The sequence below is a fragment of the Salvelinus fontinalis genome, chromosome 5, assembly GCF_029448725.1.
Source record: "Salvelinus fontinalis isolate EN_2023a chromosome 5, ASM2944872v1, whole genome shotgun sequence".
NCBI lineage: Eukaryota > Metazoa > Chordata > Actinopteri > Salmoniformes > Salmonidae > Salvelinus > Salvelinus fontinalis.
Window position 1 is genome coordinate 65,560,133 of NC_074669.1, and position 18,263 is coordinate 65,578,395.

Consider the following 18,263-nt stretch of genomic DNA (forward strand, 5'->3'; position numbering starts at 1 on the left):
GAGAACAACCAGGTAACACACATTCACAGTGATATATATATATATATATACACAGTAATACACTCATGCACACACGCACCTTGGCAGGTCCCAATTACCGTTTCTTCCTCCCAAAGTGTGTACTTGTTCTACGGTGGAAACTTCTTCGAGTTGGACTATGGTGGCAACGTCCTCTAGCCAAAGCTTCCTCCACTAATCCTAGATCTGTAGTGAACCCATACTTCAGGAGAAGGTAGATATTAATGGGGGACACCTCACGTCTAGCCTCGTGGCGAACCAGGCTTCTGTAAAACTGGATGCCTGGGAAGATACATGTCAGAAATCTGTTAAAGAGCGGTTGGAACCCGGTGTAAATCAGTCACGCCTCCCAACACGTCAAACCAATCAAATACGTTGTTTTGGCGGAGCCTCTAAGGTGCTCAGCAGGTTAGTGCCGTAGAAGCTACCGTGACGACTAACATGTCAACAGACACTGGGGACTAAACATTTAGAATGTTCCCAGCTACCGTGACGACTAACATGTCAACAGACACTGGGGACTAAACATTTAGAATGTTCACAGCTACCATGACGACTAACATGTCAACAGACACTGGGGACTAAACATTTAGAATGTTCACAGCTACCATGACGACTAACATGTCAACAGACACTGGGGACTAAACATTTAGAATGTTCCCAGCTACCGTGACGACTAACATGTCAACAGACACTGGGGACTAAACATTTAGAATGTTCACAGCTACCGTGACGACTAACATGTCAACAGACACTGGGGACTAAACATTTAGAATGTTCACAGCTACCGTGACGACTAACATGTCAACAGACACTGGGGACTAAACATTTAGAATGTTCACAGCTACCGTGACGACTAACATGTCAACAGACACTGTGGACTAAACATTTAGAATGTTCACAGCTACCGTGACGACTAACATGTCAACAGACACTGGGGACTAAACATTTAGAATGTTCACAGCTACCATGACAACTAACATGTCAACAGACACTGGGGACTAAACATTTAGAATGTTCACAGCTACCGTGACGACTAACATGTCAACAGACACTGGGGACTAAACATTTAGAATGTTCACAGCTACCGTGACGACTAACATGTCAACAGACACTGGGGACTAAACATTTAGAATGTTCACAGCTACCATGACAACTAACATGTCAACAGACACTGGGGACTAAACATTTAGAATGTTCCCAGCTACCGTGACGACTAACATGTCAACAGACACTGGGGACTAAACATTTAGAATGTTCACAGCTACCGTGACGACTAACATGTCAACAGACACTGGGGACTAAACATTTAGAATGTTCACAGCTACCGTGACGACTAACATGTCAACAGACACTGGGGACTAAACATTTAGAATGTTCCCAGCTACCGTGACGACTAACATGTCAACAGACACTGGGGACTAAACATTTAGAATGTTCACAGCTACCATGACGACTAACATGTCAACAGACACTGGGGACTAAACATTTAGAATGTTCACAGCTACCATGACAACTAACATGTCAACAGACACTGGGGACTAAACATTTAGAATGTTCCCAGCTACCGTGACGACTAACATGTCAACAGACACTGGGGACTAAACATTTAGAATGTTCCCAGCTACCGTGACGACTAACATGTCAACAGACACTGGGGACTAAACATTTAGAATGTTCACAGCTACCGTGACGACTAACATGTCAACAGACACTGGGGACTAAACATTTAGAATGTTCACAGCTACCGTGACGACTAACATGTCAACAGACACTGTGGACTAAACATTTAGAATGTTCACAGCTACCGTGACGACTAACATGTCAACAGACACTGGGGACTAAACATTTAGAATGTTCACAGCTACCATGACAACTAACATGTCAACAGACACTGGGGACTAAACATTTAGAATGTTCCCAGCTACCGTGACGACTAACATGTCAACAGACACTGGGGACTAAACATTTAGAATGTTCACAGCTACCGTGACGACTAACATGTCAACAGACACTGGGGACTAAACATTTAGAATGTTCACAGCTACCGTGACAACTAACATGTCAACAGACACTGGGGACTAAACATTTAGAATGTTCCCAGCTACCGTGACGACTAACATGTCAACAGACACTGGGGACTAAACATTTAGAATGTTCCCAGCTACCGTGACGACTAACATGTCAACAGACACTGGGGACTAAACATTTAGAATGTTCACAGCTACCGTGACGACTAACATGTCAACAGACACTGGGGACTAAACATTTAGAATGTTCACAGCTACCGTGACGACTAACATGTCAACAGACACTGGGGACTAAACATTTAGAATGTTCCCAGCTACCGTGACGACTAACATGTCAACAGACACTGGGGACTAAACATTTAGAATGTTCACAGCTACCGTGACGACTAACATGTCAACAGACACTGGGGACTAAACATTTAGAATGTTCCCAGCTACCGTGACGACTAACATGTCAACAGACACTGGGGACTAAACATTTAGAATGTTCACAGCTACCGTGACGACTAACATGTCAACAGACACTGGGGACTAAACATTTAGAATGTTCACAGCTACCGTGACGACTAACATGTCAACAGACACTGTGGACTAAACATTTAGAATGTTCACAGCACACTTTGTCACATTTCTGTTATTTCAAGATGAGCTGCAGCAAGAAGGGAGAAAGGGTCTACAGTGCTGGCCATGGCAACATGATGTTTCTGGAGTGACATTTGTCTGTGAAGGCTAGCATGAGGGACAAGAAGTAGCTCGCCACATGAGGCTGATGTTTCTGGAGTGATATTTGTCTGTGAAGGCTAGCATGAGGGACAAGAAGTAGCTCGCCACATGAGGCTGTTTCTGGAGTGATATTTGTCTGTGAAGGCTAGCATGAGGGACAAGAAGTAGCTCGCCACATGAGGCTGTTTCTGGAGTGATATTTGTCTGTGAAGGCTAGCATGAGGGACAAGAAGTAGCTCGCCACGTGAGGCTGATGTTTCTGGAGTGAGCTGTTCGATGAGTAGGTGTCCACATACTTTTGGCCCTGTAGTATATCTGAATGATGTATGATATATAATGTGATCTCATTATATAGCATGTATACTGGATACTACTTTTTGTTGTTACCTAGGAACCTACCTAGAGCATATAACCCATGTTGGGCCTGTAGTTAGATCTACACATATAACCCATGTTGGGCCTGTAGTGTAGGTAGACCCTACACATATAACCCATGTTGGGCCTGTAGTGTAGGAAGGCCTACACATATAACCCATGTTGGGCCTGTAGTGTAGGAAGACCTACACATATAACCCATGTTGGGCCTGTAGTGTAGGAAGACCTACACATATAACCCATGTTGGGCCTGTAGTGTGGGTAGACCTACACATATAACCCATGTTGGGCCTGTAGTGTAGGTAGACCTACACATATAACCCATGTTGGGCCTGTAGTGTGGGTAGACCTACACATATAACCCATGTTGGGCCTGTAGTGTAGGTAGACCCTACACATATAACCCATGTTGGGCCTGTAGTTAGATCTACACATATAACCCATGTTGGGCCTGTAGTTAGATCTACACATATAACCCATGTTGGGCCTGTAGTGTAGTTAGATCTACACATATAACCCATGTTGGGCCTGTAGTGTTGGCTAGATCTACACATATAACCCATGTTGGGCCTGTAGTGTTGGCTAGATCTACACATATAACCCATGTTGGGCCTGTAGTGTAGGTAGACCTACACATATAACCCATGTTGGGCCTGTAGTGTAGGTAGACCTACACATATAACCCATGTTGGGCCTGTAGTGTAGGTAGACCTACACATATAACCCATGTTGGGCCTGTAGTGTGGGTAGACCTACACATATAACCCATGTTGGGCCTGTAGTGTAGGTAGACCCTACACATATAACCCATGTTGGGCCTGTAGTTAGATCTACACATATAAGCCATGTTGGGCCTGTAGTTAGATCTACACATATAACCCATGTTGGGCCTGTAGTGTAGTTAGATCTACACATATAACCCATGTTGGGCCTGTAGTGTTGGCTAGATCTACACATATAACCCATGTTGGGCCTGTAGTGTTGACTAGATCTACACATATAACCCATGTTGGGCCTGTAGTGTAGGTAGACCCTACACATATAACCCATGTTGGGCCTGTAGTGTAGGTAGACCTACACATATAACCCATGTTGGGCCTGTAGTGTAGGTAGATCTACACATATAACCCATGTTGGGCCTGTAGTGTAGGTAGACCCTACACATATAACCCATGTTGGGCCTGTAGTGTAGGTAGACCCTACACATATAACCCATGTTGGGCCTGTAGTTAGATCTACACATATAACCCATGTTGGGCCTGTAGTGTAGGTAGATCCTACACATATAACCCATGTTGGGCCTGTAGTGTAGGTAGACCCTACACATATAACCCATGTTGGGCCTGTAGTTAGGCCTACACATATAACCCATGTTGGGCCTGTAGTGTAGGTAGACCCTACACATATAACCCATGTTGGGCCTGTAGTGTAGGAAGGCCTACACATATAACCCATGTTGGGCCTGTAGTGTAGGTAGACCTACACATATAACCCATGTTGGGCCTGTAGTGTAGGTAGACCCTACACATATAACCCATGTTGGGCCTGTAGTGTAGGTAGACCCTACACATATAACCCATGTTGGGCCTGTAGTTAGATCTACACATATAACCCATGTTGGGCCTGTAGTGTAGGTAGACCCTACACATATAACCCATGTTGGGCCTGTAGTGTAGGTAGATCTACACATATAACCCATGTTGGGCCTGTAGTGTAGGTAGACCTACACATATAACCCATGTTGGGCCTGTAGTGTAGGTAGACCTACACATATAACCCATGTTGGGCCTGTAGTGTAGGTAGACCTACACATATAACCCATGTTGGGCCTGTAGTGTAGGTAGACCTACACATATAACCCATGTTGGGCCTGTAGTGTAGGTAGACCTACACATATAACCCATGTTGGGCCTGTAGTGTAGGTAGACCTACACATATAACCCATGTTGGGCCTGTAGTGTAGGTAGACCCTACACATATAACCCATGTTGGGCCTGTAGTGTAGGTAGATCTACACATATAACCCATGTTGGGCCTGTAGTGTAGGTAGACCCTACACATATAACCCATGTTGGGCCTGTAGTGTAGTTAGACCCTACACATATAACCCATGTTGGGCCTGTAGTGTAGGTAGACCCTACACATATAACCCATGTTGGGCCTGTAGTGTAGGTAGACCCTACACATATAACCCATGTTGGGCCTGTAGTGTAGGTAGATCTACACATATAACCCATGTTGGGCCTGTAGTGTTGGCTAGATCTACACATATAACCCATGTTGGGTCTGTAGTGTAGGTAGACCTACACGTGTAACCCATGTTGGGCCTGTGGTGTAGGTAGACCCTACACATGTAACCCATGTTGGGCCTGTAGTGTAGGTAGATCTACACATATAACCCATGTTGGGCCTGTAGTGTTGGCTAGATCTACACATATAACCCATGTTGGGTCTGTAGTGTAGGTAGACCTACACGTGTAACCCATGTTGGGCCTGTAGTGTAGGTAGACCCTACACATATAACCCATGTTGGGCCTGTAGTGTAGGTAGATCTACACATATAACCCATGTTGGGCCTGTAGTGTAGGTAGACCTACACATATAACCCATGTTGGGCCTGTAGTGTAGGTAGACCTACACATATAACCCATGTTGGGCCTGTAGTGTTGGCTAGATCTACACATATAACCCATGTTGGGTCTGTAGTGTAGGTAGACCTACACATATAACCCATGTTGGGCCTGTAGTGTTGGCTAGATCTACACATATAACCCATGTTGGGTCTGTAGTGTAGGTAGACCCTACAAATATAACCCATGTTGGGCCTGTAGTTAGATCTACACATATAACCCATGTTGGGCCTGTAGTGTTGGCTAGATCTACACATATAACCCATGTTGGGTCTGTAGTGTAGGTAGGCCTACACGTGTAACCCATGTTGGGCCTGTAGTGTTGGCTAGATCTACACATATAACCCATGTTGGGTCTGTAGTGTAGGTAGACCTACACATATAACCCATGTTGGGCCTGTAGTGTAGGTAGACCTACACATATAACCCATGTTGGGCCTGTAGTGTTGGCTAGATCTACACATATAACCCATGTTGGGCCTGTAGTGTAGGAAGGCCTACACTTATAACCCATGTTGGGCCTGTAGTGTTGGCTAGATCTACACATATAACCCATGTTGGGCCTGTAGTGTAGGTAGACCTACACATATAACCCATGTTGGGCCTGTAGTGTTGGCTAGATCTACACATATAACCCATGTTGGGTCTGTAGTGTAGGTAGACCTACACGTGTAACCCATGTTGGGCCTGTAGTGTTGGCTAGATCTACACATATAACCCATGTTGGGCCTGTAGTGTAGTTAGATCTACACATATAACCCATGTTGGGCCTGTAGTGTAGGTAGATCTACACATATAACCCATGTTGGGCCTGTAGTGTAGGTAGATCTACACATATAACCCATGTTGGGCCTGTAGTGTAGGTAGACCCTACACATATAACCCATGTTGGGCCTGTAGTGTAGGTAGATCTACACATATAACCCATGTTGGGTCTGTAGTGTAGGTAGGCCTACACATATAACCCATGTTGGGCCTGTAGTGTAGGTAGATCTACACATATAACCCATGTTGGGCCTGTAGTGTAGGTAGACCTACACATATAACCCATGTTGGGCCTGTAGTGTTGGCTAGACCTACACATATAACCCATGTTGGGCCTGTAGTGTAGGTAGACCTACACATATAACCCATGTTGGGCCTGTAGTGTTGGCTAGATCTACACATATAACCCATGTTGGGCCTGTAGTGTAGGTAGACCCTACACATATAACCCATGTTGGGCCTGTAGTGTAGGTAGACCTACACATATAACCCATGTTGGGCCTGTAGTGTAGGTAGACCTACACATATAACCCATGTTGGGCCTGTAGTGTAGGTAGACCCTACACATATAACCCATGTTGGGCCTGTAGTGTTGGCTAGATCTACACATATAACCCATGTTGGGTCTGTAGTGTAGGTAGGCCCTACACATATAACCCATGTTGGGTCTGTAGTGTAGGTAGGCCCTACACATATAACCCATGTTGGGCCTGTAGTGTAGGTAGACCTACACATATAACCCATGTTGGGCCTGTAGTGTTGGCTAGATCTACACATATAACCCATGTTGGGTCTGTAGTGTAGGTAGACCTACACATATAACCCATGTTGGGTCTGTAGTGTAGGTAGGCCTACACGTGTAACCCATGGAATATAGGATATACCCTTAGTCTCTTGGGACATTCAATGGGACCTCTCTCCATCTGCAAACAGGCTTTCACAGCTTTCCAAATCTGAGGACAGAAAACAGCACAAAGAGTCAGGCTGACTATGATGTTTATTATCTCTGTCCTCAAAGTTTCCCCTCAATGAAAAGATTCCCCAGTTCCATAATGTCCTCCCTCAATATGTCCTGTCCGGTAGCCTGCGCTCTCCGGTCCTGTCCGGTAGCCTGCGCTCTCCGGTCCTGTCCGGTAGCCTGCGCTCTCCGGTCCTGTCCGGTAGCCTGCGCTCTCCGGTCCTGTCCGGTAGCCTGCGCTCTCCGGTCCTGTCCGGTACATTTTCAAGTTTGCACAGTTACAAACTTGAAAATGTATTAATAAACCAATTAGGCACATTTGGGCAGTCTTGATGATACAATGTTTAACAGAAATTCAATGTGTCATTGGATCAGTCTAAAACTTTGCACATACACTGCTGCCATCTAGTGGCCAAACTATAAATTGCGCCAGGGCATTTCTCTTGCATTTCAAAGATGAATACGTTTTTTTTTTCTTTGAATTATCTTTTATCAGATCTATTGTTCTATTCTCCTACATTCATTTCACATTTCTACAAACTACCAAGTGTTTCCTTTCAAATGGTACCAAGAATATGCATGTCCTTACTTCAGGGCCTGAGCTACAGGCAGTTAGATTTGGGTAATTTTAGGCATAAATTGAAAGGGGCAGATCCTTAAGAGGTTTGTAAGCATCGACTCTTTACGACGTTTGACCGCTAAGACACGGCACTTCATGGCGATATGAAAACTTCAAGTCACGGTGTAATTCTGTTGCTGAAGTTACGGGTTGGCGGTTTTATTTGGAGACTTGGTTTTCACACAGGGTTTTTCAATCTTCCCGCTGGAACATTCAAACTGTTTCTGCAAGTCGAGCTCACATCAGACATGAAGCTGCAGTTGTCGTCTTGGCCACTAGAGGACAGCAGAGAGCTGCTGGGGTTCTGAGATGCATGGCTTCACAGATCAATATGCTGTTGTGTATAGGAATCCATGTTTATATTTACATTATATAGGTTAATATGTGTAGATCTATACATGTTTAATTTGTAGATATGTATGTTTAGTGTTAGTGTAGATATATTTATGAATATGCTTTAATGTTCAGTGTACAAAACATTAAGAACACCTGCTGTTTCCATGAGACTGACCAGGTGAATCCAGGTGAAAGCTATGATCCCTTATTGATGTCACCTGTTAAATCCACTTCAATCAGTGTAGATGAAGGGGAGGAGACGGGTTAAAGAAGGATTTTTAAGCCTTGAGACAATTGAGACATAGATTATGTATGTGTGCCATTTAGAGGGTGAATGGGCAAGGCAAAATATTTAAGTGCCTTTGAACGGGGTATGCTTGTAGGTGCCAGGTGCACTGGTATGTGTCAAGAACTGTAGATTTTATTTATTTTTCACGCTCAAGTTTCCTGTGTGTGTCAAGAATGGGCCACCACCCAAAGGACATCCAGCTAACGTGACACAACTGTGGGAAGCACTGGAGTCAACATGGGCCAGCATCCCTGTGGAACACTACTGACTCCTTGTAGAGGCCCTGTGGAACACTACTGACTCCTTGTAGAGGCCCTGTGGAACACTACTGACTCCTTGTAGAGGCCCTGTGGAACACTACTGACTCCTTGTAGAGGCCCCGTGGAACACTACTGACTCCTTGTAGAGGCCCTGTGGAACACTACTGACTCCTTGTAGAGGCCCTGTGGAACACTACTGACTCCTTGTAGAGGCCCCGTGGAACACTACTGACTCCTTGTAGAGGCCCTGTGGAACACTACTGACTCCTTGTAGAGGCCCTGTGGAACACTACTGACTCCTTGTAGAGGCCCTGTGGAACACTACTGACTCCTTGTAGAGGCCCTGTGGAACACTACTGACTCCTTGTAGAGGCCCTGTGGAACACTACTGACTCCTTGTAGAGGCCCTGTGGAACACTACTGACTCCTTGTAGAGGCCCCGTGGAACACTACTGACTCCTTGTAGAGGCCCCGTGGAACACTACTGACTCCTTGTAGAGGCCCTGTGGAACACTACTGACTCCTTGTAGAGGCCCTGTGGAACACTACTGACTCCTTGTAGAGGCCCTGTGGAACACTATTGACTCCTTGTAGAGGCCCCGTGGAACACTATTGACTCCTTGTAGAGGCCCCGTGGAACACTACTGACTCCTTGTAGAGGCCCCGTGGAACACTACTGACTCCTTGTAGAGGCCCCGTGGAACACTACTGACTCCTTGTAGAGGCCCCGTGGAACACTACTGACTCCTTGTAGAGGCCCCGTGGAACACTATTGACTCCTTGTAGAGGCCCCGTGGAACACTACTGACTCCTTGTAGAGGCCCCGTGGAACACTACTGGCTCCTTGTAGAGGCCCTGCCCTGTGGAACACTACTGACTCCTTGTAGAGGCCCCGTGGAACACTACTGACTCCTTGTAGAGGCCCCGTGGAACACTACTGACTCCTTGTAGAGGCCCCGTGGAACACTACTGACTCCTTGTAGAGGCCCCGTGGAACACTACTGACTCCTTGTAGAGGCCCCGTGGAACACTACTGACTCCTTGTAGAGGCCCCGTGGAACACTACTGACTCCTTGTAGAGGCCCCGTGGAACACTACTGACTCCTTGTAGAGGCCCCGTGGAACACTACTGACTCCTTGTAGAGGCCCTGTGGAACACTACTGACTCCTTGTAGAGGCCCTGCCCCGTGGAACACTACTGACTCCTTGTAGAGGCCCTGCCCCGTGGAACACTACTGACTCCTTGTAGAGGCCCTGCCCTGTGGAACACTACTGACTCCTTGTAGAGGCCCCGTGGAACACTATTGACTCCTTGTAGAGGCCCCGTGGAACACTATTGACTCCTTGTAGAGGCCCCGTGGAACACTACTGACTCCTTGTAGAGGCCCCGTGGAACACTACTGACTCCTTGTAGAGGCCCCGCCTTGTGGAACACTACTGACTCCTTGTAGAGGCCCTGTGGAACACTTCTTGGGTATGACGCTACAAGCTTGTATCTGTATTTGGGGAGTTTCTCCCATTCTTCTCTGCAGATCCTCTCAAGCTCTGTCAGGTTGGATGGGGAGCGTCGCTGCACAGCTATTTTCAGGTCTCTCCAGAGATATTCGATCGGGTTCAAGTCCGGGCTCTGGCTGGGCCACTCAAGGACATACAGACACTTGTCACGAAGCCACTCCTGCGTTGTCTTGGCTGTGTGCTTAGGGTCGTTGTCCTGTTGGAAGTTGAACCTTCACCCCAGTCTGAGGTCCTGAGTGCTCTGGAGCAGGTTTTCATCAAGGATCTCTCTATATTTTACTCTGTTCATCTTTGCCTCGATCCTGACTAGTTTCCCAGTCCCTGCCGCTGAAAAACATCCCCACAGCATGAGGCTGCCACCACCATGCATCACTTTAGGGATGGTGCCAGGTTTCCTCGAGACGTGACGCTTGGCATTCAGGCCAGAGAATCTTGTTTCTCATGGTCTGAGTCCTTTAGGTGCCATTTGGCAAACTCCAAGCAGGCTGTCATGTGCCTTTTTACTGAGTGGCTTCCATCTAGCCACTCTACCAGAGAGGTCTGATTGGTGGAGTGCTGCAGAGATGTTTGTCCTTCTGGAAAGTTCTCCCATCTCCACAGAGGAACTCTGGAACTCTGTTAGAGTGACCATCAGGTTCTTGGTCACCTCCCTGACCAAGGCCCTTCTCCCCAATTGCTCAGTTTGGCTGGGTGGCCAGCTCTAGGAAGAGTATTGGTGGTTCCAAACTTCTTCCATTTTAGAATGGAGGCCAAGGTATTCTTGGGGACTTTCAATGCTGCAGAAATGTTTTGATACCCTTCCCCAGATCTGTGCCTCGACACAATCCTGTCTCAGAGCTCTACGGACAATTCCTTCCACCTCGTGGCTTGGTTTTTGCTTTGACACTGTCGGGGCGGCAGGTAGCCTCGTGGTTAGAGCGTTGGGCCAGTATCCGAAAGGTTGCTAGATCGAATCCCTGAGCTGACAAGGTACAAATGTCGTTCTGCCCCTGAACAAGGCAGTTAGCCCACTGTTCCCCGGTAGGCCGTCATTGTAAATAAGAATTTGTTCTAAACCGACTTGTCTAGTTAAATATAAACTCTGGGACCTTGGACAGGTGTGCCTTTCCAGCTCCTGTCAAATGAATTGACCACAGGTGGACTCCAAGTTGTAGAAATATTTTAAGGATCAATGGAAACCGAATACACCTGAGCTGCATTTCGAGTCTCCTGGCAAAGGGTCTGAATACTGATGTAAATAAGGTATTATATATTTTTTAGAAATTAGCAAAAATGTCTAAACCGTTTTTCGCTTTGTCAATATGGGGCATTGTGATGTCAATATGGGGCATTGTGATGTCAATATGGGGCATTGTGATGTCAATATGGGGCATTGTGATGTCAATATGGGCTATTGTGTATAGATTGATGAAGGGAAAAAAACTATTTAATCCATTTTAGAATAAGGCTGTAATGTAACAAAGTGTGAAAAAGTCCAGGGGTCTGAATACTTTCCTAATGCCCTTTATGTTTAACGTAGATACCTGTATGTCTTCATATATTTGTTTAAATGTGTGTATATATTGCTGTCTCTTGCAGGCCATCAGAGAGGCTCATGATGAGGTGGCAGCCCAGGGCCAGTGCAGGGTGAGAACACAGAATGCAAAATAAGGACTACCTCAGATGTTATAATGTATCATGTCATCTTTTATACTCTCCCTCCCTCTCTCTCTCTAACCTCTCTTTCTCGCCAACCCACTCTTTCTGTCTTTCAGGTGGAGGCAGATAACGTGAGCTTCCATTTTATCACCTTCGTCAATGTGAAAGGACAGCTTTATGAGCTGGGTAAGTGTGTGGCTGAGTCCTTAGTGTTTCCCGTCTCCCCAGTGTTTCCCGTCTCCCCAGTGTTTCCCGTCTCCCCAGTGTTTCCCGTCACCCCAGTGTTTCCCGTCTCCCCAGTGTTTCCCGTCTCCCCAGTGTTTCCCGTCTCCCCAGTGTTTCCCGTCTCCCCAGTGTTTCCCGTCTCCCCAGTGTTTCCCGTCTCCCCAGTGTTTCCCGTCTCCCCAGTGTTTCCCGTCTCCCCAGTGTTTCCCGTCTCCCCAGTGTTTCCCGTCTCCCCAGTGTTTCCCGTCTCCCCAGTGTTTCCCGTCTCCCCAGTGTTTCCCGTCTCCCCAGTGTTTCCCGTCTCCCCAGTGTTTCCCGTCCCCCCAGTGTTTCCCGTCCCCCCAGTGTTTCCCGTCTCCCCAGTGTTTCCCGTCTCCCCAGTGTTTCCCGTCTCCCCAGTGTTTCCCGTCTCCCCAGTGTTTCCCGGCCCCCGTCTCCCCAGGTGTGTATTTACACACGGTCTCTCTGTGATTTTGTTGTTTAGATGGTAGGATGGAGGGACCGGTCAACCATGGAACCACCAAGGATGACTCCTTCATCAAGGTACGTTCCTCTCCCGTTCGTCTAATCCCAGCCGACGTATCAAACCTTCCGTTCGTCTAATCCCAGCCGACGTGTCAAACCTTCCGTTCGTCTAATCCCAGCCGACGTGTCAAACCTTCCGTTCGTCTAATCCCAGCCGACGTGTCAAACCTTCCGTTCGTCTAATCCCGGCCGACGTGTCAAACCTTCCGTTCGTCTAATCCCGGCCGACGTGTCAAACCTTCCGCTCGTCTAATCCCGGCCGACGTATCAAACCTTCCGCTCGTCTAATCCCGGCCGACGTATCAAACCTTCCGCTCGTCTAATCCCGGCCGACGTATTAAACTGTAAAGGCAGATTTTATACCCTACAGAGCACGGTGTCGTTTTCCGTCACAAAAGGTGCGGCTCCTTGTAGCGCGCTCCGACGTTCAACGTCCTCCCGTGCCTCATGACTGGAACGCGCCGCGTCGTCCCTTCCATCGTTGTGGGGACAGCGAGGAGGCATTGGTGCTTGATTGGTTCCTTGATCTGATCTATAGACTAGGCATGACCGTGTCCTATTTTGCAAATGTGATCTTAACAAATGTTCAAACAATAAAAACCAAACAACATTGTGACCTTATTAGAATCCTCCCAGAAATGTGTTTTGTTTAGAGGTTCAACTAGTGATTCCAGGCTATTGGTAAAACCAGCTGCGATGTGCTTTTCTCTGTGACCGTGACGTCCTATTGCTGATATGGAAGTGAATACATTCAAGCTGTATGTTAAACTGGGATAATGTTGTAGGTTACAATGGCATGCCATATTGTCCAGGGCTTATTATTTATGAATCTGATTATTTCACAGAGATCTGGGAACCTAAAAGGCTAGCTAGCTTTCTGTGTTTAGCCAACTTGGAGATGTGGGAACCTAGAATGCTAGCTAGCTTTGTGTTTAGCCCACTTGGAGATGTGGGAACCTAAAAGGCTAGCTAGCTTTGTGTTTAGCCAACTTGGAGTTGTGGGAACCTAGAAGGCTAGCTAGCTTTGTGTTTAGCCAACTTGGAGATGTGGGAACCTAGAAGGCTAGCTAGCTTTGTGTTTAGCCAACTTGGAGATGTGGGAACCTAGAAGGCTAGCTAGCTTTGTGTTTAGCCAACTTGGAGATGTGGGAACCTAGAAGGCTAGCTAGCTTTGTGTTTAGCCAACTTGGAGATGTGGGAACCTAGAAGGCTAGCTAGCTTTGTTTAGCCAACTTGGAGATGTGGGAACCTAGAAGGCTAGCTAGCTTTCTGTGTTTAGCCAACTTGGAGATGTGGGAACCTAGAAGGCTAGCTAGCTTTGTGTTTAGCCAACTTGGAGATGTGGGAACCTAAAAGGCTAGCTATCTTTCTGTGTTTAGCCCACTTGGAGATGTGGGAACCTAGAAGGCTAGCTAGCTTTGTGTTTAGCCAACTTGGAGATGTGGGAACCTAAAAGGCTAGCTAGCTTTCTGTGTTTAGCCCACTTGGAGATGTGGGAACCTAGAAGGCTAGCTAGCTTTCTGTGTTTAGCCAACTTGGAGATGTGGGAACCTAGAAGGCTAGCTAGCTTTGTGTGTTTAGCCCACTTGGAGATGTGGGAACCTAGAAGGCTAGCTAGCTTTCTGTGTTTAGCCAACTTGGAGATGTGGGAACCTAAAAGGCTAGCTAGCTTTCTGTGTTTAGCCCACTTGGAGATGTGGGAACCTAGAAGGCAAGCTAGCTTTCTGTGTTTAGCCAACTTGGAGATGTGGGAACCTAGAAGGCTAGCTAGCTTTGTGTTTAGCCAACTTGGAGATATGGGAACCTAGAAGGCTGGCTAGCTTTGTGTTTAGCCAACTTGGAGATGTGGGAACCTAAAAGGCTAGCTAGCTTTGTGTTTAGCCAACTTGGAGATGTGGGAACCTAGAAGGCTAGCTAGCTTTCTGTGTTTAGCCTACTTGGAGATGTGGGAACCTAAAAAGCTAGCTAGCTTTGTGTTTAGCCAACTTGGAGATGTGGGAACCTAAAAGGCTAGCTAGCTTTCTGTGTTTAGCCAACTTGGAGATGTGGGAACCTAAAAGGCTAGCTAGCTTTCTGTGTTTAGCCAACTTGGAGATGTGGGAACCTAAAAGGCTAGCTAGCGTTCTGTGTTTAGCCAACTTGGAGATGTGGGAACCTAGAAGGCTAGCTAGCTTTCTGTGTTTAGCCAACTTGGAGATGTGGGAACCTAATAGGCTAGCTAGCTTTCTGTGTTTAGCCAACTTGGAGATGTGGGAACCTAGAAGGCTAGCTAGCTTTCTGTGTTTAGCCAACTTGGAGATGTGGGAACCTAGAAGGCTAGCTAGCTTTCTGTGTTTAGCCAACTTGGAGATGTGGGAACCTAGAAGGCTAGCTAGCTTTCTGTGTTTAGCCAACTTGGAGATGTGGGAACCTAGAAGGCTAGCTAGCTTTCTGTGTTTAGCCAACTTGGAGATGTGGGAACCTAGAAGGCTAGCTAGCTGTGTGTTTAGCCAACTTGGAGATGTGGGAACCTAAAAGGCTAGCTAGCTTTGTTTAGCCAACTTGGAGATGTGGGAACCTAAAAGGCTAGCTAGCTTTGTGTTTAGCCAACTTGGAGATGTGGGAACCTAAAAGGCTAGCTAGCTTTCTGTGTTTAGCCAACTTGGAGATGTGGGAACCTAGAAGGCTAGCTAGCTTTCTGTGTTTAGCCAACTTGGAGATGTGGGAACCTAGAAGGCTAGCTAGCTTTCTGTGTTTAGCCAACTTGGAGATGTGGGAACCTAGAAGGCTAGCTAGCTTTGTGTTTAGCCAACTTGGAGATATGGGAACCTAGAAGGCTAGCTAGCTTTGTGTTTAGCCAACTTGGAGATGTGGGAACCTAGAAGGCTAGCTAGCTTTCTGTGTTTAGCCAACTTGGAGATGTGGGAACCTAAAAGGCTAGCTAGCTTTCTGTGTTTAGCCAACTTGGAGATGTGGGAACCTAAAAGGCTAGCTAGCGTTCTGTGTTTAGCCAACTTGGAGATGTGGGAACCTAGAAGGCTAGCTAGCGTTCTGTGTTTAGCCAACTTGGAGATGTGGGAACCTAATAGGCTAGCTAGCTTTCTGTGTTTAGCCAACTTGGAGATGTGGGAACCTAGAAGGCTAGCTAGCTTTCTGTGTTTAGCCAACGTGGAGATGTGGGAACCTAGAAGGCTAGCTAGCTTTCTGTGTTTAGCCAACTTGGAGATGTGGGAACCTAGAAGGCTAGCTAGCTGTGTGTTTAGCCAACTTGGAGATGTGGGAACCTAGAAGGCTAGCTAGCTGTGTGTTTAGCCAACTTGGAGATGTGGGAACCTAAAAGGCTAGCTAGCTTTGTGTTTAGCCAACTTGGAGATGTGGGAACCTAAAAGGCTAGCTAGCTTTCTGTGTTTAGCCAACTTGGAGATGTGGGAACCTAGAAGGCTAGCTAGCGTTCTGTGTTTAGCCAACTTGGAGATGTGGGAACCTAGAAGGCTAGCTAGCTTTCTGTGTTTAGCCAACTTGGAGATGTGGGAACCTAGAAGGCTAGCTAGCGTTCTGTGTTTAGCCAACTTGGAGATGTGGGAACCTAGAAGGCTAGCTAGCAGGCCTGTAGAGCTATGCAGGTGAAGCCTGTAGAAAGCGTCAGGAATATGTAATGTGGATGTGTACGTTGGGAAGACGTCACCCTGAGACATCAGAACATAATGTTGATGCCTGGCCAACATCTAAACCATGTAGAAAGGAGACATTCTACATCTGCCAGACGTCTTGCCAATGAGCTAACTGCATTTTCCCAGTGTATCCTGTTTACTTGCCCAGAGGTTTGTGTGCTAGCTGGGCTGATTGTCTAGCGTTTGCTGGTAACTGATCGTCTAGCATTTCACTACACCCGCAATCTGCTAAATATTTGATTAATTTAGCTCCAACGTTCCAGAGCCACAGTTTGTGCTTTCATATTCTCTCTTTCTCTCCTCTCTCTCCTGTCTCTCTCTCTCTCCTGTCTCTCTCTCTCCTGTCTCTCTCTCTCTCTCCTGTCTCTCTCTCTCTCTCCTGTCTCTCTCTCTCTCTCCTGTCTCTCTCTCTCCTGTCTCTCTCTCTCTCTCTCTCTCTCCTGTCTCTCTCCTGTCTCTCTCCTGTCTGTCTGTCTCTCTCTCTCTCTCTCTCTCTCTCTCTCTCTCTCTCTCCTGTCTCTCTCTCTCCAGGATGCAGCCAGGGTGTGTCGGGGTTTTGTGGAGAGAGCAGAGGGAGAGGTCCGCTTCTCCGCTGTAGCCCTCTGTCATACCTAGAGACCCTGGACACACACACACACACACACACACACACACACTGGTGAACCACGGTACACACACACCCGGTATGCACTGGAAACCTAGTTTGCACTCTCCCCACACACATACATGCGTAGATAGTAGTTTGCACAAGCCTGGTGTGTGTCACGTTGATGTCACTACTGCTGTACTTTCTGTCTGCTGTACTCTTTATTTTTCTGAGCCGGATCACCACTGAGAAAGTAGTGCACTACGTGGGGGATAGGGAGCCGTTTGATCACCACTGAGAAAGTAGTGCACTACATGGGGGATAGGGAGCCGTTTGATCACCACTGAGAAAGTAGTGCACTACATGGGGGATAGGGAGCCGTTTGATCACCACTGAGAAAGTAGTGCACTACGTGGGGGATAGGGAGCCGTTTGATCACCACTGAGAAAGTAGTGCACTACGTGGGGGATAGGGAGCCGTTTGATCACCACTGAGAAAGTAGTGCACTACGTGGGGGATTGGGAGCCGTTTGATCACCACTGAGAAATTAGTGCACTACATGGGGGATAGGGAGCCGTTTGCCCCGCAGCCTGTGAGGTGTCGGGGATTTTAAGGCTTCCTGTTTGTCTGCTGCCAGACTCCTCCTCCTCTGCCTGACTCCTCCTCCTCTGCCTGACTCCTCAGCTCTCTGCTCTGTTTCTAACAGCTGTTACAACGTCAGACTACGATGTTAGGATCACGTTGTCAGGATGACACTGCAGCAATGTTGTTGTCTTTGCCTTTCTGCATCTTCCGGTGCTGCTGACTGCCAATAAACAACCAAACTACACAAGTCTCCGCTCCTCTGTGTGATGTAAATGATTATTTACTACTCTCGTTGACTGCCAATAAACAACCAAACTACACAAGTCTCCGCTCCTCTGTGTGGAGATGTAAATGATTATTTACTACTCTCGCTGACTGCCAATAAACAACCAAACTACACAAGTCTCCGCTCCTCTGTGTGGAGATGTAAATAGTGATTTCTCTCATTACTGTAACTGAGTAGCTTTCAGAGTACTATTTTACTTGAGTAAAATGTTAATGTAATTTCTACTTTAGTAGGATATTTCAGTCCTCTT

The 18,263-nt window shown here is 47.0% G+C and overlaps 1 protein-coding gene across 1 annotated transcript in view; it reads left to right on the top strand.

Moving 5' to 3' along the window:
* Positions 1-17,974, top strand: part of LOC129856039 (ubiquitin carboxyl-terminal hydrolase isozyme L1-like) — a 55,260-nt gene extending 37,286 nt beyond the window's left edge. Inside the window, exons 6-9 of the mRNA XM_055924174.1 lie at positions 12,097-12,144; positions 12,273-12,342; positions 12,866-12,924; positions 17,088-17,974. Coding sequence (XP_055780149.1) covers positions 12,097-12,144; positions 12,273-12,342; positions 12,866-12,924; positions 17,088-17,171 — 261 coding nt within the window. The 3' untranslated portion in view covers positions 17,172-17,974. The remainder of the gene's footprint in view (positions 1-12,096; positions 12,145-12,272; positions 12,343-12,865; positions 12,925-17,087) is intronic.
* Positions 17,975-18,263: the final 289 nt, after the last annotated feature.